This window comes from Ranitomeya variabilis, chromosome 8, assembly GCF_051348905.1.
Source record: "Ranitomeya variabilis isolate aRanVar5 chromosome 8, aRanVar5.hap1, whole genome shotgun sequence".
NCBI lineage: Eukaryota > Metazoa > Chordata > Amphibia > Anura > Dendrobatidae > Ranitomeya > Ranitomeya variabilis.
In genome coordinates this window covers 3,810,713-3,836,313 of record NC_135239.1, presented here as the reverse complement: position 1 = coordinate 3,836,313, position 25,601 = coordinate 3,810,713, and the positions used below count along the sequence as shown (strand labels likewise).

At 47.0% G+C, this 25,601-nt stretch overlaps 1 protein-coding gene across 1 annotated transcript in view; it reads right to left on the bottom strand.

Moving 5' to 3' along the window:
- PIK3R3 (phosphoinositide-3-kinase regulatory subunit 3) overlaps window positions 1-25,577 on the bottom strand; it is a 60,205-nt gene extending 34,628 nt beyond the window's left edge. The window contains exons 1-6 of the mRNA XM_077277633.1: window positions 25,431-25,577; window positions 20,777-20,919; window positions 20,517-20,693; window positions 20,367-20,441; window positions 20,127-20,294; window positions 9,963-10,157 (exon numbers count right to left, since the gene is read on the bottom strand). Of these exons, the coding sequence (XP_077133748.1) occupies window positions 9,963-10,157; window positions 20,127-20,294; window positions 20,367-20,441; window positions 20,517-20,693; window positions 20,777-20,919; window positions 25,431-25,577 (905 nt within the window). The remainder of the gene's footprint in view (window positions 1-9,962; window positions 10,158-20,126; window positions 20,295-20,366; window positions 20,442-20,516; window positions 20,694-20,776; window positions 20,920-25,430) is intronic.
- Window positions 25,578-25,601: the final 24 nt, after the last annotated feature.

The following is a 25,601-nucleotide window of genomic DNA, read 5'->3' as shown; positions in this document are numbered from 1 at the left end:
TGAGCCCCTAGTCCATGAACATATGCGGCCGGAGCAAACAAGGCCGCAGCACGATCAAGGCTCTCTGTAGGCGGGAAGGCGTCTGATGTTAAGGTGGGCTGCAAATGTCTGTCCAATAGCCGATTCTCTTTGCGGCACAAGCGCTGTACTCACGGTCACGAAGTGCACGCAGCTGTCAGTTACCGGGCATGCTGCACTTCTCTCTGCAATACCCACTGGTCACGGTGGGAGTGCACGAACGCAGGGTGGCACAGCCTCAGTGCTCAAGGGCTGGAGTGCTTCTCTCTTAAAAAACAACCAGACTCAGGAAGACCTAACAGTTGTACTGCCAACTTCCGTTGTGTTGGTATTACGAGGAACGGTTGCCTGCCTTTTATCTGTGGCCACCACACTGCTTTCTGCCTGTTGGGGTGCTACGCCTCCTTCCCCGTGTGCTGCTGTCTTCGCTCTGCATGTCCTTCTGCCAACTTGGGTCAGTTACTATATCATCCACCATTTCGTCTTCCACACCCTGCTCCTCCTCCTGACTTTCTGGCAATTGTGTCTCATCATCGTCCACCTCTTCTGACACGTTCCCACCGTCACCTTCGTGTGACCATGGCTGCTCAAATATTTGGCATCACTACATGCGATCTCATCTGCCCCCACTTCAAGTTGACCGGGCGAGAGGCACAAATCTATAAATGGAAAAGTGAACAGCTCTTCGGAGAGCACAATTTTGAGCGCAATGATATATGAGCCGTGTGGCAGACAAAACTCAGTGTAAAATATCTGCCCTATAGCTAATTTGTTTTTGGCAGCAAAATGGTGTGAAGAAATTGTATAAGACACTCCAAAAAAATATTACAGTACCACAAAAATGGCAGAATTTTATGCGCACTCAGATGTGATCGCTGGGACGGGCATACCAGTTTGAAATAGCTGGATTTTCACGCTGTACAAGGATCTGGCTGAATTCTGCGGTCCCATCAAGCAAATGGAGAAAACAAAACATGTGCTCTGGCTTGCTTCTGAATAAAATAATCAGGATTAAGATGCAAAAAAAATTATTCCTGGCCATTGATACCTGGGGCTATGTATATATGGTCAATATATGCGATAGGCAGCAGCAGACTGTAATGGAATTGACTCTCTTGATGTATGCACTGAAGTATGCCACATACAATGCCTGCCTCACTAGCAGTGATACCTATATACACACATACACTCCCTGCCTACCTAACACTGCAACCTATATAGCCGGTAATTAGACCTTCGAAGGACTGTTGATTTAGTTGGATTTGTGTATTCAATTATGGCAGACCCACACTATCTTTGAAACCCCCAAATCTGACCCTATCTCGACAGCACCTCTCCCTACACTAGCTGATTCCGGAGCTGAATGTGACGAGCAGGGCGGTGCCGGGTCTGATATAGACCTGATGACGCTCTGTGGCCAGCTAATCACTGGAATGCCACAACCAACATTGCTGCGGCATTACAGTACGTGGCACACAATTCCTGCATGTTGATTGGCTCTCAAAAGAGCGCCAAACATGCAGGGCGTGGACCTGAACTCCCGCCAAACAATCCCGGAAATGCTGGATGCTCGCTGTGCACCACGAGTACAGCAATGCTCGGGCCAGTGCAGAGCATTACCAAATATGCTTGCTCATCACTAATCATTAGCCTTTTGCTTGTGAGTGTATTCGATCTCTATATAAAGGTAAAATCGTGATAAAGAACATGACCACAATATCTGCCACCTGGGACCTCCAGGGGCGAATATATCCTGTAAGTAGGGGATCTCATAAAATTCTAGCAGACCCAGCACATCCCACCATCCGCCCCCACATGAGCTCCTCAATGGGAGGTATGTTTGCGTAACCTTGAGCTAATGAAAAGCTGTATTTGGGTCTGGGTCTCTGTTCATTCTGCAACACATAGTTCACTGTGTGAGCGTCCATTTTTCCAATCGGAGTACCTTCCTCCCCCATCACTGAGCTATTTCCATGACATCAGGTTTAGTAACTCTTTATTATTTTGTATATTGTAATTTGTTCCCATTTTATAAGTTTTTATAAACTTTACCTTTTCTAGATTCAATATATAAAATGTAATAGTTGTGTTACTCCTGCTTTATAAACTGCACCCCTGAAGCCATGCGCGGCCTGTAACAGGTCCAATCAGCCGTTATAAACAACTGGTGGTGGCAGCGAGTAGTTTCTTTTGTTATTCCAGAGCTGACAGCGACCGTATCTGGGGGTGTATATACACTCACCGGCCACTTTATTAGGTACACCATGCTAGTAACGGGTTGGACCCCCTTTTGCCTTCAGAACTGCCTCAATTCTTCGTGGCATAGATTCAACAAGGTGCTGGAAGCATTCCTCAGAGATTTTGGTCCATATTGACATGATGGCATCACACAGTTGCCGCAGATTTGTCGGCTGCACATCCCAAAGATGCTCCATACAAGGCAGGATGGATCCATGCTTTCATGTTGTTTACGCCAAATTCTGACCCTACCATCCGAATTTCGCAGCAGAAATCGAGACTCATCAGACCAAGCAACGTTTTTCCAATCTTCTACTGTCCAATTTCGATGAGCTTGTACAAATTGTAGCCTCAGTTTCCTGTTCTTAGCTGAAAGGAGTGGTACCCGGTGTGGTCTTCTGCTGCTGTAGCCCATCTGCCTCAAAGTTCGACGCACTGTGCATTCAGAGATGCTCTTAGGCCTACCTTGGTTGTAACGGGTGGCGATTTGAGTCACTGTTGCCTTTCTATCAGCTCGAACCAGTCTGCCCATTCTCCTCTGACCTCTGGCATCAACAAGGCATTTCCGCCCACAGAACTGCCGCTCACTGGATTTTTTTTCTTTTTCGGACCATTCTCTGTAAACCCTAGAGATGGTTGTGCGTGAAAATCCCAGTAGATCAGCAGTTTCTGAAATACTCAGACCAGCCCTTCTGGCACCAACAACCATGCCACGTTCAAAGGCACTCAAATCACCTTTCTTCCCCATACTGATGCTCGGTTTGAACTGCAGGAGATTGTCTTGACCATGTCTACATGCCTAAATGCACTGAGTTGCCGCCATGTGATTGGCTGATTAGAAATTAAGTGTTAACAAGAAGTTGGACAGGTGTACCTAATAAAGTGGCCGGTGAGTGTATATATTTTCATTCCATGTGCTGGAATCGGAGATGTATGTACCACACACTCACTGAGTTCCCCAATAACCGGCCGAGTAGTGGGAGCAGCCGCGGCCTCGTTAATTGCGTAATTGTCCTGATTTGATGCAGCGGAGTTGCGCTCCCTTGAGAAACTGGTGGCAGCTGTGAGATCTGCGTGACCTCCCTGGCTGTTATCCTTCACAAAGCTTGCGGCACAATCAGGGTGGATAAAAATCAATGTTTTTTTAAAAAAATCAAAAAAAATCGGATTTTTTTGATTTAAATCGGATTTTTTTCAATAAACTGCTTTTTGAGGAAAATATTTTACCATCCAAAGGTTCTTCCATCATGAGATAAAGCTGAGTTGTTTAACTCAGTAGAATAAAGGCTGTATATGTGTAACATTCACAATGCCATGCTCTTCCAGAGGTTTCTGTAGGATGCTGACTATCCAACAAGTTTGGGCATGTCAACTGAATGGAAAAAGAAACTAAACCAAAAGTGAAACCAAGCTAGAAGTGTGGAATTAAAGGGGCAGTATGAACAAAATGTGGAGGCTATTAATAGTTTATACAATTAAGACATGCTGCTTTTAAACACCTACCTATTGCCATATAGTAAAACAAAAAAGATTTTTACTTACTTTGGGGTCCCCCCCTCACCCTGGCGTTAGATCGTTGCCCCTAGTTTCGTCCGTGTAACTATGGGCGCACATGCGCACTGCTCTCACTTCTCATTTTAATCGTGATTTATATTAAAAAAAACCTTTTGATTTAAATCAGTGATTTAAATCATGATTTAAATCGATCCGATTTAAATAGAAAAAAATCTTTTGATTTAAATCGTGATTTAAATCATGATTTAAATCGGCGTGATTTAAATCAATCCACCCTGGGCACAATCTGCTCTTCTTTATCCTCTCTCATTATTCTCAGCGGGAGGTAATTTGGCCTCTCCTCAATAAGTGATTATCAATGGTAGTCTGTAAGATAAGACTGCAAATTCAGGACCAGTGGGACTCCACAAAGTGAAACTCTGCTTACAATTTATTGCACCATGATCCCAATGATTAAGGCCGTGCATCTGTGCAAGACGGACTGCTGCGCTTTGGAAGCCCTAGACTGGATCATCTGCTTCATTGTCATCATCAGTTTCACCATCATTGGTTCCGTCAACATCGGCTTCATCATCATCAATATCGCCATCATCGATTTCGCTGTCATTGGCTTCATCATCTTTAGTATTTTTATCATCGGAGTCAGTCATGATTGGTTTCATCTTCATCAACATCAGTTATCATCAGCTTCATCATCATCAGTATTGATAAGGGGTCTCAGGAATGTCTTTGTGTAAAGACATAAAAATCAAGCTGGGTGTCATAGTGATAACTTAGCCAATTAGAAGTGTGTATGCTAATGCCAGCACATGTAATGTATGAATAGTAATAACCTACGTAAAGACTGAAGTGATACTGTAACAAAGAGATCTGTTCTGATACTAAGAGTGTCAGTGTGGTTCTCTCGCTTTGTACATGTACTTGGATTTTAACATATTTTGGAGCAAACATAACGTCCCACTACACGTGGTGACGACAAAATATATACATTGTATTACGTCATTGATCTGAAAACTTGTGACCGATGCGGTAATAAGACATTCATGAGAATTAATATAAATCTGTGTAATAAGAGGCTGCAGACAACTCGTCATGAAAATATCTTCTGTTTTAATTTTGCAAGACAGGTAAGTAGTATGGAACCATTTAAACGCTGTACACAGATCTGCCCCCATGAGGGCTACAACATGGCCGATACAGAGAAACAAGTTCACTTGTAACAAGAGAGCACCAAAACCAAAAACTGAGGTAAACACGAGCCACGAGATGGCACAGCGCAGGGCAGCAACACCTTGCAGGGTTCAGGATGAAATCAGCCGTGGATACGATGGGAGCAGGTTTAGTCACAATAAGGCAGTGTTCCCCAACTCCGAGCCCCAAGAGCCACCAACAGGTCATGTCCTCAGGATTTCCTTAGTATGGCCCAGGGGATGGAATTCTTGCTTTTCCAGGTAATGCAATTATCGCCTGTGCAATACTAAGGAAATCCTGACCTGTTGGTGGCTCTTGAGGACCGGAGTTGGGGGAACACTGCAATAAAGGGATGTCTGGGGCAGTCGGAGGGGAGGGCAGATTTCTTCTCATCAGGGTTCTGGTTTTTGTTTGCCAGTTTATAGATGATCTGATCCGGCTAACGCCATGCAGCGCACTCAGCCGCCCAGCGCCATGACATCTGGTGATGGGTGTTTATTGAGAGAATTCTAACATCTACAGCATGATCTGTTGGAGAAACACGAAAACGGACACGTTGCCTCTTGCGAGACCCATTTAGTCTAGCTACATGACTTCCCATGACACCATAGACAGAACGTTTCACACTAACAGTCAGTAACATAGTACCAAGGTTACATGCTGAAATTCAGGAAAAGAGGAAGAAACGTTGGCGTAGAAGTCGGCGAGCGGCAGCGCCATCCCGGGCCACTCACAAATGCATACAAAAGCCACTGAGGAGGTTTTCCACTTTGAAATCCTAGCGTCATCTTGTGCGCTTGTCACCTAAGGACGCCCCCGTGTTACAGACAAGCCAGGAACGACATGTGCAATCTTGTACTGCTTCACAATAGCTTATTGGCTTTTAGTTCCTGGAAATCTGCTTGCATATTCCTTCTCCTAAGCTTTAATATTAATCTAAAACCCTTTTCTGTCCTGCAGAATACAAAACAATGGCGAGAATAAAATATGTTGACTCCAGCCTGCGCAACCATCTGTACGGGTGCGGCTGAAATGTATTCATCTCAACAATGGGAGCACTGTCACTTTAAAAAAACATGATGACTATCATGATGTAATGCAATCAGATCCGGTGGGGGGTGACATCTGCTGACTGACCAACAGCCTGTGTCTCTATACCCTGTGGAGATGGCGGCATCGTTCTTGTTGCTTCAAATTATCGGCGGTTGGTTTAGGCGACCTTATTGCTGCTCCACACATCCATCATGGTCAACGGCCAGCGTGGATGAGGGATTACAGGGTGCTCTTTGTTGTTTCCACATGCAGGTACAAATCCTTGTGCTATTACTAAGTGGCGATAAATCAGTGAAAAGGAGATTTAATTGTCACTTCTCGTCTTTCCTCCCATGGCCTCTGCTAGTGACACTGGCAGCACACGTGGGATATCTCGATCGATGAGTCAGTTCTCACTGATCACTGGTGGGGCAATGTGTCTTCATTGCAGCCCCGACTCGTCTTTCTGGTTTAGGAAACATTTTGCTTTGGGAAATAAATTAAAGTGCAAGCTCTTTGGCTCATTTTATAGTGCACACACAAGTGGCTGTCACACTGACAGCTTTTCTTCTGGCTATATCTATATTGGTCTGGCTTTTAACAGTCAGAAACATGCGGGACCAAAGTACAGAGAGAAAGGAAGCGGCAAGGGGCCCTGACATGATGGAGCAGAGGTAAAGATAAACCATGGCCAATACAGAACGACATACCGGGACGTGAACCGATTGTGTCCCATGGGCCTCAACCACAAGAAAAGTGCAAGGAATGAGGAGGCTTGGATCAGCCTGTGTAATGGAAGATCACTGAGCCCACGCATGCACCGGCCCCAAGCCCATGCATGCACCAGCCCTGTGCAGACATCGTACACCCACCTAATGATGGAGCTCCGCTCTACAATACTCCGGATTAGACAGAAAGCTCCATGACTGAACTTACTTTATTGCAAATCAAGATGAGCTGTGTGGGGCCAAGTCAATGACTACTGGTGACCATGTCTACACGTCAGTGAGCACAGAGGCACTCGTGTCCAGACACAAGACAAAATAACAAACGCAGGAAAAAAAAACACTCCAACCGTTCAATAAAAGGCTAAAACTTGTTAAAATAGGATTCCCCTGAAGCTGCAGAAATACAGCGAGACGTAGAAGACTCCCAACATCCTATAAAAACAGCCTTAGATTGTTCAAGTAGCAGGAATTAATTTGTCTTCTATGAGAATTTTGTCTTTCTGGCGTCACTCGCCACAGACCATGACGTACGCCCAACATCTGCAACACACCAGGCGCTCCCAGGGGCATACAACAAATAGTGTGTGCAGCGGAGCGGTGTGGAGACATCGGGGCAGTAGGTGCGATCCTGCGGAGAACCACAAGAAGACTCCGAAGAGCTCTGAACCTCTCCATGGACGGCCATGTGGCCCTAGAAATGCTTCATGTCCCCTTGGCAGGAAGAAGCATTTTGCAAATGTTAAGTGACCAAAAAAACAAACTACTGTGCAAATCAGTCTTGTCCTATCGTCACTAGAAGAAGCGGGCTAATGCTGGGAAGTCAAGGAGAGGTCTGACGTTTCGTATTGCATGGATTAATAAGACTGAACGTGAGGCCGATAGTTGGGAGGACACGGCACCTGCCAGCGACCGGCACAAGGACGTACGAGTAATGGACTCATCTCCAACATAAACGGGAAAGACAGAGGCTGTACAATATCAGCCGTATACATAGCGGCCCCATTATCCAGCCGCCGGCTCCTTGGCTCTAGTGCATTTATGCTTAGAAATATTCATCTTCTTGCTTTCACACATTTTTTATCAAGTACCCAATAAGTGCAAACCCCCCAAAAAAGGTAGAACCCTACAGAATCACTGTGCATGGACCGCCAGCGGGAACAGAAAGCAGGCGAAGGCCACGCACAACAAGGACCACTACTTCTACACGGCTTCATCCACTCCGCACCAACCTGGTTTTATCGGGTCACAAATCTTCACCCTCGTCCTCGTTAAAAGAATAAATTATAAATTCTCATGATAGAAAAAAAAATTAATTAAAAGATAAAGTGTCACGTAGCGACCGCAATCGGATATCAAATCTGGAGCGTTCCTTGATAATAAGTGAAGACCCTGCTGGTGCCAATACCATCCCCCTGCGCAGCTGTCATTACAGGGGTGGAGCCGCTACCAGTCCCCAGCACAGCCGTCATTACAGGGGTGGAGCCGCTACCAGTCCCCTGCACAGCAGTCATTACAGGGGTGGAGCCGCTACCAGTCCCCAGCGCAGCCGTCATTACAGGGGTGGAGCCGCTACCAGTCCCCTGCACAGCAGTCATTACAGGGGTGGAGCCGCTACCAGTCCCCAGCGCAGCAGTCATTACAGGGGTGGAGCCGCTACCAGTCCCCTGCACAGCCGTCATTACAGGGGTGGAGCCGCTACCAGTCCCCAGCGCAGCCGTTATTACAGGGGTGGAGCCGCTACCAGTCCCCTGCACAGCCGTCATTACAGGGGTGGAGCCGCTACCAGTCCCCTGCACAGTCGTCATTACAGGGGTGGAGCCGCTACCAGTCCCCTGCACAGCCGTCATTACAGGGGTGGAGCCGCTACCAGTCCCCTGCACAGCTGTCATTACAGGGGTGGAGCTGCTACCAGCACAGCCATTATTACACGTGCCATTACTGCTGGCCTTATGCTCCCCTGCCACCCAATCTACGACTCAGTAATGTCTTCATATTGACGATAATAGCAGCAATCAGAGGTCTCCTCACACAGCGCCCGCAGCAGAGGTGACGAGACAATCTAGAGGAGCCTTCAGAAGCACATCCTCCAGCCGGTGGCCTGACGCCCACATTATTCGCCCACTACACCGAGAAGGAATGATGAGGCATCACCAGCCATCTAGACACATTGACTTGATCATACAAAACCACAAGTTGATTCTCCGTGAAGAAGATTCGAGCATTAGCGCCAGATCACGTTCAGTCCAAAGTGATGCCGTCATTGTAACAAACTGCAAAAAAAAACAAAGAAACTATCCATAAACCATAGTGACAGGTTCGTGCTTTTCCTTCACACCTTTCTCTTTTTTTTCTTCAAGTTTTGATGAAGAAAACTGCGCAGGTGCGGTTTCTACCTTAGTGCTCGGTCCGCGCAGTTTGTAACCTAGTGCTCGGTCCGTGCGGTTTCTACCTCAGTGCTCGGTCAGTGCAGTTTCTACCTTAGTGCTAGGTCGCGCAGTTTTTAACCTAGTGCTCGGTCCGCGCAGTTTTTAACCTAGTGCTCGGTCCACGAGGTTTCTACCTCAGTCCTCGGTCCGCGCAGTTTCTACCTTAGTACTCGGTCCGCGAAGTTTCTACCTTAGTCCTCGGTCTGCACAGTTTCTACCTTGGCCCTCGGTCCGCGCAGTTTCTACCTTAGACCTCGGTCCGCGCAGTTTCTACCTTAGACCTCGGTCTGTGCGGTTTCTACCTTAGACCTCGGTCCGCACGATTTCTACCTTAGTGTTCGGTCCAGCAAAAAAAAAAGTATTGGTGGCAGAATTTGGTGAAATGATCGATGTCTCCACAAATGAAAGAGTTTGTGAGGTGGAAGCCAAAACTTTGTTAAGTGTTGGGAAAATAAAGTGACTTTCTAAGTTGACTCCGTACAGGAATAAGTGAACCTGGAGAATGCTTTGGTCTTCCCCAAACCTCGCGCCCCTTCCAATAGTGAGCTGGAGCGGACATTCAGTGGTTGGTGATGACCTGCGCCGCCCCGAGATTTCAGGAACAACAGAAGCTGCCGCCTGTCCTTTGGTCTCACAGCGGGAGCCCTTGGATCTGCGTCATCCTCTTGCACCGTGCGTCACTCTTCATTTCACATTCACAAATTCACTTCATGTGCAAAACAAGCAGTCTAAGTAGAAAGAATGCCCTCGTAGTTCTGGTAAAAACTGTAGAAAAGTTCTGAAGCAGCCAGCGTGCGCCTCCTGCAGGCCTTACCTGCACAGCGGCAACACGTGTGCGTAGACGGGGTGGGCCAGCCGCACGTTCAGGGATTCGTTGTGTTGGATGAGGGACGTGTGCTGGTAATGAAGCACCAAGTCCTTCAGCGTGCTGAACAGATTGTAGGGCTCAGCAAAGCCAAAGCCCCGAGATGTGCTGTAGATAACGCAGTGCTTCACGCCGCCGTCCGCCCTAGATGAGTAAAGACACAACAATTAGACTGGCTGGCAGCGGCACAACCTCCATCTCACTGCTCACAGACGCACGCAGCACAATCTACACACACTAGTGAGTGCAGCTCTGAAGGCACTGCAGTCTCTCTGGATGTACAAAATACAATGGACTTAGTGTAAAGTGCATGCATTGACAGACCCCAATATCTGCAGGCAGCCCCCCAGCCCCCCCCCCGCGGCCATTCAACCCCTTCATGACATTATTACAGGAGCCATATCTTTTTTATTTTACGTTCATAGAGCCGTATGAGGCTTGCGTTTTGGACCTTTGAATGTCACCATTCATTCTACCACACCATTGTAGAAGGATCTTCTTTATTCTCATTTGCACAAGGAAAGACTAGAAGCATTGGGATGAAACTGAAATCGGAGGAGACACAGATTAGATATTAGAAAACACTTTTTAACAGTTAGGGTGATCAATGAGTGGAACAGGCGGCCACGAGAGGTGGTGAGTTCTCCTTCAATGGAAGTCTTCAAACAGAGGCTGGACAGACATCTGTCTGGGATGATTTAGTGAATCCTGCTTTGAGGAGGGGGTTGGTCCAAATGACCCAGGTCCCTTCCAACCAGGGCTGTGGAGTCGGTAAGCCAAACCTCCAACTCCGACTCAATTTCCATGACACCGACTCCAACTCCGACTCCCTCATACATGGCTCATGTTTAAGTGATAAATTTACTGTGGTAAAATGGTAACATCAGGCTTTTAATCATTATTATGATACAATAATGAAGCCATTTAGATAAAACAAAATATATTTATTGGAATACAACTTTAGAACTATATTTGTTTTGCATATTTACAATTTATTATACACTCCGCAGTAAGTGGAAAAAAACAGTTTTCAAACAAAAACATACTGAACAATATTTGTGCAGTCTATGAATTTGTTATGAGAAATAGTATCGCCTCCATCAGATCCTCCTTCATAGATGACCTCACATCTGACCTAATTATTTTAAGGCAGGAGAATGACCTCTCTACACTAACATGGGCGACATCGCTAACAATTTCAGGATATAAAGGAATTGCCTCGTGCAGTCAGTTTTGATGAATGATTGAACTCTTCTACTTTGAGAGCAAGTGAAACATTGACCATATTTCAGCACAATCTGTTTTCTATGGGAGTGGAATCTTTTAATCTTTTTCCCTGCAGCAACGCTTTGCCTGCTCCAGGTCGTCCAAATACTTGTTGAAATCAAACTCCTCATCTGATGAAGATGAAGGAACAGCAGCAGCACTGGCAGGACCCGAGTCCTCTTGGCCGTCCTGTAGCTCATCCTAACTGCTACCTCAATCAGAGCTGCTTTTCCTTTAGTAAGCTGCTGATCATCCAGCAATATATGATGACTCTGGTCCACATAAACAGCTGCCAGAAGAATGTCATTTTCTAATAGCAGTGTCTCTCTGTTTTATTGAAGCAGCAATGCCATCTGTGATTAAACCTCCTCTTTGGTACAGGTAAAACAACAAGTTCTTCCACTCCTTTATTAAAATGCCAGGAGTTAAATCCTTAGCTTGTAACTTTTTAGTCACTGCAAATGGGTGATGAAGCAATTCCTTCAACTCAGCCACCTGTGTCCATTGACCTTCATGTAGTGTTACCTGAGGGTTGGCCATATCTACAAGGAAGGGTTTCAGCTCCAGCAATCGCTCAATCATTAAATAGGTGCTGCCCCACCGAGTGGCTTGATCCACAATTGCCCCTTTTACAGCACGTCTCTTCAAGATGGAATCAATTTTAGGGGTTCTGGCAGCAATAGCCAATTTTTTCACTTTGCTAATCAGAGTTCCAGTGTGTCCCTCTTGCAGACTATCTCTTATTACCAGCTGCAGCGTGTGCACAACACAGCGCATGTGATGAACAGGAAAGAGGTGTGAAGCAGCTTCAACAAGATCATCTAGGGGCGTGGCCTAGCTGCAGATGGAGTAGGTCACACAGTGTGGGAGCTCCATGACCAGGAACCTTAAAGCGGCTCATATCTTCTTCCCGGCGGACTCTCTGTCTCCTATAATACCAGCATCACTCCCTGGTGCGACGGTGAGTGTATGGGGAAATCCAGAGCCGGCACACGCGACCCGTCCAGGCGGATTATAGATTTCTTTGCAGCCTCCCCCCGGGCTGCTGCAGGATCCCAAGATGGCGCCGTCTTCACCCAGAGCTTCCCGCTCCTCACAACGCAACGCTCAAGCGTCGCTTTCGGGCGCTTCATCACTCCCGGGCTCTTCATCACTCCTGAGCGTTGCGGTTTCCGACGCTACAGCGTCGCATTCTCCCGACGCTCCGGTGACTGCTGCTTTACTTAAAGATCTGCTTGGGGATCTCAGGGCCTCCATTCAGGAAGACATCCGCACCATGCTGGCAGAGCTGAAAGGAGAGGTGGTGGAGCTGGGGAACCGCACGGATCGTTTGGAGCGTAAGATGGTGGAGCTGATCTCATCTCATAATGAATTATGGGACGCTCAAGAGTCTCTGCAAGATCTGCTCACTAAAACCCACGCCAAAACCATGGATTTGGAAGATAGGTCCAGAAGGAACAATGTTAAACTTAGAGGCGTTGGAGAATCTGTACTTCCGGGAGACTTGAAAGTTTTCTTGCAGGATTTTATCGCTGCTGCTCTCCCTCACTTTGCCCCAAGGGACATTATAATTGATCGCATACACCGGATTCCTAAGCCGACTGGTCTTGGACCTTCGGTCCCAAGAGATGTGCTCGCCCGCATACACTTCTACGAAATGAAGGAGAACTTTCTCCAGGCCCTGAGGAAAAATCCTGCTTTACCTGAAAGATTTGCCTCTATCACCGTCTTCCCGGACCTCTCCCCGGGCACCCTGGCTCTCCGTAAAGCTTTTGGACCCTGCACTGCTGTTCTCAGGGAAAAAGGCATTCCATATCGTTGGGGATTTCCCACTAAGCTTCTCATCCGCAAAGATGGATCCATCACCACCTGCCTGACCCCGTCCCACGCGGCTTCTGCATTGGCGGGATGGGGCCTGTCGGCTCCTGGTTCCCCAGCCTCGAGGGGTCCCTCTGGGTCTGGGAATGGCCGTAATCCTAAGGCCCGTGTTGCATCGGACTGGGAGGTCGCTTGAAGAATGTTACCACCTTTGGTTCCTGGCTATTTCCCGCAATATTTTGGTACTTTTTTTTCCTCTCTTGAGGCTTTTCTTTTTTGATTTCATGTGTTGTGCTGGTCTCCTTGTGGGAGTATTTGCAGCACTTCAATTTTTTTGCCCCATAGGTGAACTGTTTTTTTCTGATTTTCACCTTCTGGACTCAGGATTTGCCTGAATGGACCTTGATGTCCTAATTTTTGTGTTGTTTGTTCTGTTTGTCCTTCCCACCCGGTTCCCCCCCACGCATGTTCTGGTCCGCAGTTCTCATGTTGTTTCTTATTGTGCGTACTTCACTGGTGCTCATTATGAGCTAAATCTATTTATACTGTTTTACCATGAGTGTTTTGCTGTATTCCATTAATGTGAATGGTCTCAACTCCCCGGGCAAGAGGTCGATTGTCTGGAGGCATCTGGGTAAATCTCGTCGGGACATTATATGTCTTCAAGAAACACATTTATTGGAATGTGATAATGTTAGAATGTACTCAGGTTTATATCCACATCAATTCTTTGCAAATGGCCCGTCAAAGAAGGCGGGAGTAGCGATTTTCTTTAGCAAAGCCAATGCCTTCCAACTGAGCCGTTCCATTGTAGATCTGATGGGTAGGTTCATTGTAATCCTTTGTTTGATCAATAATGCCCCCTATACCATTGCTTCAGTTTATGCTCCGAATGCCGGTCAACTTAAATTTTTAGAGGGTTTTTTTCAAATTTTACAGGACATCCAACATGGTCACAAACTAATTGCTGGGGATTTTAATGTGCCAATATCTAAAGTGCTGGATTGCTCTGTCGCTTCCCTGTCAAGGAAGGAGGCGGGGCCGCTAATCAACTCATATAAGCTGCATGATATATGGAGGTATCTGCATTGTGGCGAGAGAGATTACACGTTCATGTCTCCCAGACACGGTTCCTATAGTAGGATTGACTATGTGCTGGTGAATGATGTGGCTCTCCCTCACTGCATCTCGGCAGATATTGGTAGTATCACATGGTCAGATCATGCCCCGGTGTCCCTTGTTCTAAAGGACCCCCTTGCTATTAGACCCCCCGCACACTGGCGTCTCAATACCCATCTTCTTACCGACCAACTAAATTCCCAGTTTATGGAAAGGGCCTTAAAAGAGTTCTTCTCCTCCAATGATACCCCGGACATACGGGACGATACCCTTTGGTTTGCTCACAAGGCGGTTGCTAGGGGTTGCTTTATTAAAATGGCTGCAACAGCTAAGAGGAAATATAATTCGACCCTTCAGTCGGCCCTAGACGAACTAGCCCGTCTTGAGTCTGTCCATAAGATGTCCCCTAGCCCGGCGCTTTTTTCTGACCTGTCTAAAGCTCGCATGCGTGTTCGCCAATTACTTCTACATAAAGCTGAAAATGCCCTGAGGAAAACTAAAGCCAGATTCTATGCAATGGGGGATCGAGCGGGGGCTGTTCTCGCTAGGCGCGTTAGGAGGAGAGAGGCTCAATCCAAGATTCCATTCCTGCTTGGGTCTGACGGTTCTCGTGTTTACAATCCCATCCATATTGCTGAGGAGTTTGCTTCGTATTACTCCTCTCTCTATGATCTTGGTTCTGACCCGGGAGTCCCTCAGCCCTCGCCGGAGCTAATCATGGCGTTCTTGGAGAAAGCTAATCTTCCCTCGGTCAATGCGGAGCAGCTTTCCTTTCTGAACTCTCCTATTGTTGAATCTGAGCTTTCCCAAATTGTCAGGGACTCTAATAAATGTTCTTCTCCAGGCCCGGACGGTTTTCCTTTTCTCTACTATGCACAATTCCTCTCTGTCCTCTCCCCTTTTCTCCTTCGCTTATTTAACAACTGGGCGTCTGTTGGCAGCATCAGGGCGGAGGGGTTGGAGGCCTCCATCGCGACCCTCCCTAAACCGGGGAAGCCCACAACGTCTCCGGGAAATTTTCGCCCCATAGCCCTCCTGAATTGCGACGTTAAAATCTATGCTAAAATCTGGGCCAATAGATTGATAGCGGTGCTCCCCAGCCTTATACACCCCGACCAAGTTGGGTTTGTCCCTGGTAGGCAGACCAGAGATGGCACAAGACGACTGATTGATCTCCTGGATGTGGTGGAGAGGGAGGGTCTCCCCAGTGTTTTCCTGTCTCTCGATGCCGAAAAGGCGTTTGACAGGGTTCACTGGGGATATATCGAGCTCACGCTCGGAAAATTTGGGCTTACGGGACTGATTTCCAAGGCCATTATGGCTCTATACTCTAATCCCTGTGCGTCGGTTTGCTCGGGCGGCTTTAAATCTCGGACATTCCCGATTTTGAACGGGACCCGTCAGGGCTGTCCCCTCTCCCCCCTTATTTTTGCTCTGATCATGGAGCCTATGGCTGCCTTAATTAGACAGTGCCCTGATATTAAGGGGGTGCGGGTTGGGGAGACTGAACATAAAATTGGACTTTACGCTGACGATGTAGTGCTGACTTGTACCTCGGCTTTAACTTCACTGAACGCGATCACTTCAATTTTATCCCAATTTTCCGCGGTATCATATTATAAACTTAATCTGACTAAATCCATTATTTTCCCCCTTTTTCTTCCGGTTGATCTCCAAATTCAAATTCAATCTAAATTTGCATTTATTTGGGCCCCTATGGGGTTTTCCTACCTGGGCGTCCAGATAACTAGATTGGATAACATCGTTCGTTCTAATTGTGAGGAAACTATCACCGAAATTAGGAGGGGCATCGATCAGCTATCGAGCTCTTCGCTCTCGTGGATGGCCCATATACAAACCGTTAAAATGCTATTTCTCCCCAAAATTATCTATTTATTTCGGTGCCTCCCCCTTTCCATACCTTCCAAATTTATTTCGGCTTTCCAATCAATCATAGATCGGTTTATTTGGAATAATAAGCCACACAGGATTAAGCGCCAAATCATGTCCCTTCCGTACTCTATGGGTGGTTTGGGTGTTCCCTCGATTCATTTTTACTATAGGGCAGCGATCTTAGAGCCTCTTAAGCTTTGGTGGGAGGGGAACTCGCGGTTACCCTGGGTGCTCATTGAATCTCATTTCGCCCCCAGAAATTCTCTCAAATTACTTCTGGAGCTTTGGTTGCTCCAGGTCTCTCCTCGTGGCCCTATTCTTCGCTCTATCAAGACGGCCTCTAAAATATGGTCGTCTGTTTGCTCTTCCCAATTCCTATTTATGTATGACTATGTCTCCCTACGGGCCCTGGAGTGTGCTATTGGGCACACCTCTCTCTCCTCCTGGGAGATGCGGGGGGTGCGCCGGGTGGCTGACCTGTTTGGCTTGGATGGCTTATTGTCGTTTGAGGTCCTTGCGGGTAGATTTTCTCTCTCTGACAGAGATTTCTTTCAATATCTACAACTCCGCAGTTTTCTCAGGTCGCGTCGGCTATTCGGTGCCCCCCCGCCTCTGTCGGGAGAACCCAGCACACCGGTTCTTTAGACCGGCCACTCTCGTGCCCCATGGCGTTTCTATTATCTATAAGGCCCTCATATCCCATGATATTCCTGCTAAGCTTCCTTTTATGATTTCCTGGGAGTCCTCTCTTGGTTTTGATGCATCCCTAGAGGACTGGCACTTTGCGATGGTACACCCCTCTAAGTATTCCTCGTGTATAGGCCACTTGGAGCAGTCTAAAAAGATCCAGCTGCAGTGGTACCTCACCCCTGCTCGCTTGGCCAGGTTTGGTCCCTCTGCTTCCCCTCTCTGTTGGAGGAGGTGCGGGGCTATTGGTTCCGGTTCCCATATATGGTGGTCCTGTCCACGGGTTCAGGTCTTCTGGCGTCAAGTTGAGACTCTAATCGCGGAGGTCATCCAGGTTCCTTTTGTTTTAAGCGGGTGTCTGGCTGTTTTGGGTGTCTCTCTCGCGGGATTCCCCTCCCCTCTCCGTCCAATAATCTCTAATATTTTGATCGCTGCCAGACAATGTATAGCGAGTCACTGGAGATCTTCAGATATCCCATCTATGGCTGCTTTGATTTCCAAGATTAACCTTCATTTTACCTATGAAGCAATTATGGCACAGAATCTCTCCAAGAAAAATAAGGTGCTCTCCTGGTGGGATCCTTGGGTTTCCTCGGTTCACATTCCTCCGTCCGCCCTTGCTCTCATTTAGTATCTTTTGTAAGCGGTGATTTGTGTTATAGTTAATTTTGTATTCTATGCTAGAATTGCTGTGATTCTAGAACAATGTGTATTGTTCCCCCTCCCCCTTGTTCCTTTTTCCCTCTTTGTTTCTCCTGCGGGGGATTTTTGTATGTACCTATTTCTTTACTGCTAATAAAAAGTTAATTGGTTTTTAACAAGATCATCTAATTGTAAAGAATCATTTTGCTGTTCTTCTGTAGTAATATCTGTTTGTTCCTCCGTTATGGGAACAGGACTGTGGCCTTCCATCTCCAACATACTGAATGTGAAATGTTCTTCTAGTTGCTGTTCACCTTCATTATTCTCATTCATCAGTTTAATTGTACTTATCATATTTGAAGCATTATCAGTTACAATAGCAAGAACTTGCTCTTTTTTTTAGTTCATAATCTTGCAGAACCTTTTCCACTAAGGTCTGGAGAAACTGGCTGCGGTGATGAGCTTTAGTATCTTTTACTGCCAGCGTCTTAGCAAGATTTTTTTGTTGTCACAAAAATATCGAACATTGATAGCAAAATAGTTCACTCTGTCCATTTTAAGAAATAAAAACGTCTCGAGAGTCTTTTTAAGATCTTCCTTTTGGCTAAGGGCTTCTTCAATCACTTATTTTCTAATACTTTCTCTTTCCAGAGAAACACCAAGTTTTTGAGCCATTTCTCCATTAAGAGCTGTAAAAGCCGGTCATGCAAATAATGATAATGGTACACAGTCCTTCACAACAAGCTCGATGAGCTGTCTTTTAAAACACATCTGCAGTCATTGTTACAGTAACTTTGTCACTTAAAAAAAATCTTGTAACTGATGTTTGAGACGCTCTTTCCTCCTTCTTTGCCTGGAAGGCAGTGCTGGTCTCTTGGTGCTGCTGTGATCTTTTTCAGTCACAGCTTTGTAAACGTCTGGGTGGCAGGGTAGCAAATGTCTTTTTAGATTGGATGCTCTTGAAGGAGCATTTTTACCACTGCCTGAGTATGCACTGATTTTGGCATCACAGTATTTGTTTTCATCTGGGTCACGTATACACTGACACCCAAAATGTTTATTTTCTTGAGTCACTGTGAAATGTGAAATCGTCAAATACAGCCGACTTCATAAAATGCTTCTTAGACATTTTGTAATTATGTAAACTCACTCTCAAAATAATTTTGTCCTGTAAAAAAAAATAAAGTATATTGTAATTCTTGCAAGAATAGTGAATCATGCACTGTATAATTTGGTGTAGAAATAAAACAATGTTTGCATAAATCAATAGGACAGATGATAAGTATAAAGTTTGTAAAACTCTGAACTTTCAATGTCAAGGCTTGTCTCAGCAGGGTACAGCTAACTAAATGTTTCCCATCATATTTCTTCACAATCTATGAAGAGGGGGGGAGGGAGCATGTTTGTGCTGAACCATATTCCAGAACACACAAATATGTATGACCTCATCATTCCTGTTACTGTATTTCCGAATTTGAGATGTTAGAAAACATTTTTTCCCCCCCTTATATTCTACATATAGTGTATATAAGTCATCAGAGCAGATAATTTCTCCAAACATGAGCGAAGAGGAAAATAAACTAAAAATCAAGCATACAGAGACAACATATACTGGACTACTGATTTATGCACAGTTTATTGACAGTTTAGATATGTTTTAAGAAGTACTTACCTTCTTTAATCCAGCTTTCCTGTTCACTTCAGAAGTTCTGAGATGCATGCAGGCTTTCCTTCCCTTGTGTTTTTTATTTATTTACAGTATCTGTAGAGGAGCTTCACTACTTATCAAAAACACAAACTGCAGCACAGGTTCATCTCCGCTAAAAGCCTAGACCTTAGATGAGGAATAGGACAGACACTTATAGGACATTTTCTAACTTTACCAAATTTACAAATTCTTCTGAAAAAAATATTCCCCACAAACTGCATTGAACTACTGTACCCAATTTATAATATATTTTAGGAGTTGGAGTTGGTCTATTTTATACCGACTCCACCAAAATGGGCTCCAACTCCGACTTCACAGCCCTGCTTCCAACTCTACCAGTCTATGACCTAGTGTACTGGAAAATGGGGAAAAAATACAAGTGCAGTGAAATAGAAAAAAAAAATAAAATAATTACAATTCCTGTTTGTGTTTTTTTGCTTACTGCGTTCACTATACTGTAAAACTAACCCGTCAGCCGGATTCCCCAGATCAGTGCGGTCACGCAGACACCAAGCATGTATCGCTTATTTTTTACTTAAACAGGTTGTCCACTACTTTTTCACTGATGACTTATGTTAAGGATAGGTGATCAATGTCTGATCGGTCGGGGTTCGACAACCAGAACCCCCTGGTCAGCTATTCTAGGTGTTGGCGCCGTCTGCTATGGTCAATTGCGGAGCTGCTCCGTCTTCTGGAGGCCATGGCCAGTACTGCAAACCCACCTCCTATTCAAATTAATGTGCAGTGCCAGCCGCGGCCACCAGAAGACGAAGCAGCTCCGCAATTGATCGCTGATCTGTGGGGGTGCCGGACCCCGACCGATCACACATTGATCACCTATCCTTACCATTAAATCAGTCATCCTGTGCAGGAAAGAAGCGGCTCGCATTAAAGTACATAAATGTACGAGATATGTCATGAAGGGGTTGAAGGGCCAGCTGCGACGGCCCACGCGTATGCTGGCGCTGAGGCGCACTCACACCACAGAGCAGGCGTAACAGCCCTTCTTGCTGCTCTCCCGGACCAGAAAGGCGCCATCCGGCTTTCCTTGGAGTAATTTTTCTGCTTGGATCCGGTTTACATCCCCAACAAACCAAGTCGTCTCATCATAGTGGGGCAGATAGTCGTCCTCGCACAGGAAGTACGGGCTGTTGAGGGACAAGGTGGTTAGGGGCGCGAGTACATACGCACTGGCTCCTGCACGGACACTGACTACTCACACATCAGGATTCTCGGTCTTGATTCCCAGCCATTCATTGATGCGCTTCTGCCGCACTCCTTTATGATTGAGCCACCTGCCGGGAAAGAGAAGTCGTCACCGCAGGCAAGTCACCCTACAACGGGCAAGGGAGGAGAGGATAGTCACCTACACCAGGTGCTGGTCCCGGACCTTGCGCAGCTGCAGCAGGTCGGGTTTGATGCTGTTCATCTTCTTGTCTATTTCCCGGTTGTCCAGCGCTTGTTTCATCAGATCTTGCTCCAGTTGCACTTTGCTCTCGTGAATTTCCCCCAATCGAGACTTCAGTTTTTCATAATCGATTATTATCCTGGAAAAACAAAAAAACCATCAGGACATGCCAGTGATACCCGGCAGTGAGTTACAGCGCCGAGGTGGAGGTCGCGCTCTTACCGCTCAATCTCTTTATCGCTCCCCGCATGGCGGAGGCGCTCCGTCACCTCCTTACTGTATTGCTCCTGGGAATGGCACTGCTCCTCAAAGATCCGAATGGTCTCACTGAAGGCGTCAATGGCCGTCCGCTTCATCTGAATCTCCTGCAATACACACCGGAGGCGTCTACTCACCCACAGCGAGCACAACCGCACCCAAGCCTCCTGCCCCAGGAACCAATGTGGGGTGCAGCCAGGCCGCTCCCTAATGCACTGCAGAGTTCCAAAAAACATCATTGGTGGAGTATGAACATCACACATTTATTAGTGGTATATACCCACATAAATACGCCACCCATGCATGGACATAGGACAACTGCCAGAAAACTGAGAACCAAAGACAAGACACATGCAGTCATAGAATCCCATAAAATTAAATTTTTATTGATAGTACTTCATAAAAACCATAACAGAGAAACCAGACAGCGTGTAGTGAGACTGGTAGATGACAAACAGATGCCAGTAGCAACATGAAAGAAATAATCGTCACCCAAGGTATATAGTGACCCCTAACGTTCGCCCAGGCTCACCACAGGATAAGAATAGCAAGCAACAGGTCATAGAGATAGTATATATCCAATGTCAAATAAGCCACAATAGCAAGTGCTTTAGAACTCCCATATAGTTGGTAAAATCATATGGCTACAGACATGAAGTGAGCAAAGTAGTAAGCATATCACCTGGACTGGAGGACCTGAGCCAACGCAGGGGACACCGGACCACCCCGACGCGCGTTTCGGTGCGTGTACCTTCCTCAGGGGGCGCTTGGTGGTGGGTGAACATAACCGCGCTATTTATAATGGACCCATAACTTAAAAAACCCCGGCGCAGCTGCGCAGTGTAGATCACGCCAGCCTTCTGGACCAATCTGCCGACAACCGGAAGCACATGGGGCCCCACGTGACCCGGAAGTACGTGATCAGCCAGAGAAGCCGGCAGAGCAGCGCCTGCGCAGATGGAGCCACGGTATGTAGCGGACATATTGAAGCAGGGCAGGAGCGAGGGCAAGGATATTAGGGGCAATAGTTACACCGGATAAAGGTAAACGGAACATATCTGCCGGTGACCAGCAGTGCTCGTATATAGAAGAATAGCGCATAGCAAAGAAACAATTAAGATCAGCATGATCCAATATATCGGTCACCACAACATAATAATACTGTAACACAAGGTGAAAAAAAGAGACATGTATGATAATATAATGTCAATACAAAATTATAGGTCATAATGGGCGCTCACAAAAATATACAAGAATAATCATAAATATGAACACTGAGAAGCCCAATATTACTCAATCCTACAGAATTTAAGAAACCTAACAAAATAGTATTATAATACGATTATGGACTAGAATAATGAACAATAGATCATCATATAAGGAGTAAACAATAAGTATACACAAGATAAAGATATACGTCCTTATCACAAGGAGGGGACAGTCTTGAATCATGCTGTAAGTTCAGAGATGGTTATACAGATCTTCCCCTTCGGATCTTGTCCATATAGCTCCAGCAACCAGCATACAACATGCCCCAATATAGAATATTATAGAATATGCTGGTTGCTGGAGCTATATGGACAAGATCCGAAGGGGAAGATCTGTATAACCATCTCTGAACTTACAGCATGATTCAAGACTGTCCCCTCCTTGTGATAAGGACTTATATCTTTATCTTGTGTATACTTATTGTTTACTCCTTATGTGATGATCTATTGTTCATTATTCTAGTCCATAATCGTATTATAATACTATTTTGTTAGGTTTCTTAAATTCTGTAGGATTGAGTAATATTGGGCTTCTCAGTGTTCATATTTATGATTATTCTTGTATATTTTTGTGAGCGCCCATTATGACCTATAATTTTGTATTGACATTATATTATCATACATGTCTCTTTTTTTCACCTTGTGTTACAGTATTATTATGTTGTGGTGACCGATATATTGGATCATGCTGATCTTAATTGTTTCTTTGCTATGCGCTATTCTTCTATATACGAGCACTGCTGGTCACCGGCAGATATGTTCCGTTTACCTTTATCCGGTGTAACTATTGCCCCTAATATCCTTGCCCTCGCTCCTGCCCTGCTTCAATATGTCCGCTACATACCGTGGCTCCATCTGCGCAGGCGCTGCTCTGCCGGCTTCTCTGGCTGATCACGTACTTCCGGGTCACGTGGGGCCCCATGTGCTTCCGGTTGTCGGCAGATTGGTCCAGAAGGCTGGCGTGATCTACACTGCGCAGCTGCGCCGGGGTTTTTTAAGTTATGGGTCCATTATAAATAGCGCGGTTATGTTCACCCACCACCAAGCGCCCCCTGAGGAAGGTACACGCACCGAAACGCGCGTCGGGGTGGTCCGGTGTCCCCTGCGTTGGCTCAGGTCCTCCAGTCCAGGTGATATGCTTACTACTTTGCTCACTTCATGTCTGTAGCCATATGATTTTACCAACTATATGGGAGTTCTAAAGCACTTGCTATTGTGGCTTATTTGACATTGGATATATACTATCTCTATGACCTGTTGCTTGCTATTCTTATCCTGTGGTGAGCCTGGGCGAACGTTAGGGGTCACTATATACCTTGGGTGACTATTATTTCTTTCATGTTGCTACTGGCATCTGTTTGTCATCTACCAGTCTCACTACACGCTGTCTGGTTTCTCTGTTATGGTTTTTATGAAGTACTATCAATAAAAATTTAATTTTATGGGATTCTATGACTGCATGTGTCTTGTCTTTGGTTCGCTCCCTAATGCAGCAGTGGGGGCATGAGAAAGAGGACGCTCCCTATCATGGAGTGGGGCGCCCCGATATATCCGATATAGGAAGGGGGTTCATGAGATAGAGGACGCCAACATGGGGGGGCGCTCCCTGATATAAGGTGGAGTAGCGAGGTGGGCCGCTCCCTCTTATAGGGGAACGCTCCCTGATATAAGGTGGAGTAGCGAGGTGGGGGCTCCCTCTTATAGGGGGACGCTCCCTGATATCAGGTGGAGTAGCGAGGTGGGGGCTCCCTCTTATAGGGGGCCGCTCCCTGATATCAGGTGGAGTAGTGAGGCGGGCCGCTCACTCTTATAGGGGGACGCTCCCTGATATCAGGTGGAGTAGCGAGGTGGGGGCTCCCTCTTATAGGGGGCCGCTCCCTGATATCAGGTGGAGTAGTGAGGTGGGGGCTCCCTCTTATAGGGGGACGCTCCCTGATATCAGGTGGAGTAGCGAGGTGGGGGCTCCCTCTTATAGGGGGACGCTCCCTGATATAAGGTGGAGTAGCGAGATGGGGGCTCCCTCTTATAGGGGGACGCTCCCTGATATCAGGTGGAGTAGTGAGGTGGGGGCTCCCTCTTATAGGGGGACGCTCCCTGATATAAGGTGGAGTAGTGAGGTGGGGGCTCCCTCTTATAGGGGAACGCTCCCTGATATAAGGTGGAGTAGCGAGGTGGGGGCTCCCTCTTATAGGGGGGGGGGCTCCCTGATATCAGGTGGAGTAGCGAGGTGGGGGCTCCCTCTTATAGGGGGGGCTCCCTGATATCAGGTGGAGTAGCGAGGTGGGGGCTCCCTCTTATAGGGGGCCGCTCCCTAATATCAGGTGGAGTAGTGAGGTGGGGGCTCCCTCTTATAGGGGGACGCTCCCTGATATCAGGTGGAGTAGTGAGGTGGGGGCTCCCTCTTATAGGGGGACGCTCCCTGATATCAGGTGGAGTAGCGAGGTGGGGGCTCCCTCTTATAGGGGGACGCTCCCTGATATCAGGTGGAGTAGCGAGGTGGGCCGCTCCCTCTTATAGGGGGACGCTCCCTGATATCAGGTGGAGTAGCGAGGTGGGGGCTCCCTCTTATAGGGGGACGCTCCCTGATATCAGGTGGAGTAGCGAGGTGGGGGCTCCCTCTTATAGGGGGACGCTCCCTGATATCAGGTGGAGTAGTGAGGTGGGGGCTCCCTCTTATAGGGGGACGCTCCCTGATATCAGGTGGAGTAGCGAGGTGGGGGCTCCCTCTTATAGGGGGCCGCTCCCTGATATCAGGTGGAGTAGTGAGATGGGGGCTCCCTCTTATAGGGGGACGCTCCCTGATATCAGGTGGAGTAGTGAGATGGGGGCTCCCTCTTATAGGGGGACGCTCCCTGATATAAGGTGGAGTAGCGAGGTGGGGGCTCCCTCTTATAGGGGGATGCTCCCTGATATCAGGTGGAGTAGCGAGGTGGGCCGCTCCCTCTTATAGGGGGATGCTCCCTGATATCAGGTGGAGTAGTGAGGAGGGCCGCTCACTCTTATAGGGGGACGCTCCCTGATATAAGGTGGAGTAGCGAGGTGGGGGCTCCCTCTTATAGGGGAACGCTCCCTGATATCAGGTGGAGTAGCGAGGTGGGAGGGGGCGGCTCCCTAATATAGGGGGGAGAGCCGTGATGTGAACGTGGCCATCCTTGATATAAGCAGAGGGATGGCTACGATACGGCAGCAGCTGCTCTCCGATAGAAGTAGACGACGGCCACCATGTGGGAGAGATTACTGACCTATAGCACAGGCAAAACTGTTAGCGACTACCCTGAATAGCAGTCGGAGGTGGCATTTCATTGTGAGGTTGGAGAGACCGCTCCTATTTCTAAGAGGTGGCCACTGACCTGAGATGTCTTCGTGTACTCCTCATACAGGCCATCATACTCTTTACTCTTGTCCTGAAACTGGCCATGATAGTCCTGGAGCTTCATGCCCACGGCGTCAACGCTCTCCTCCTTCACAAGCGGCTCCTGTGCAGAACAGAAAGCCATGGTACATGGGCCTTGGAGGGCTAC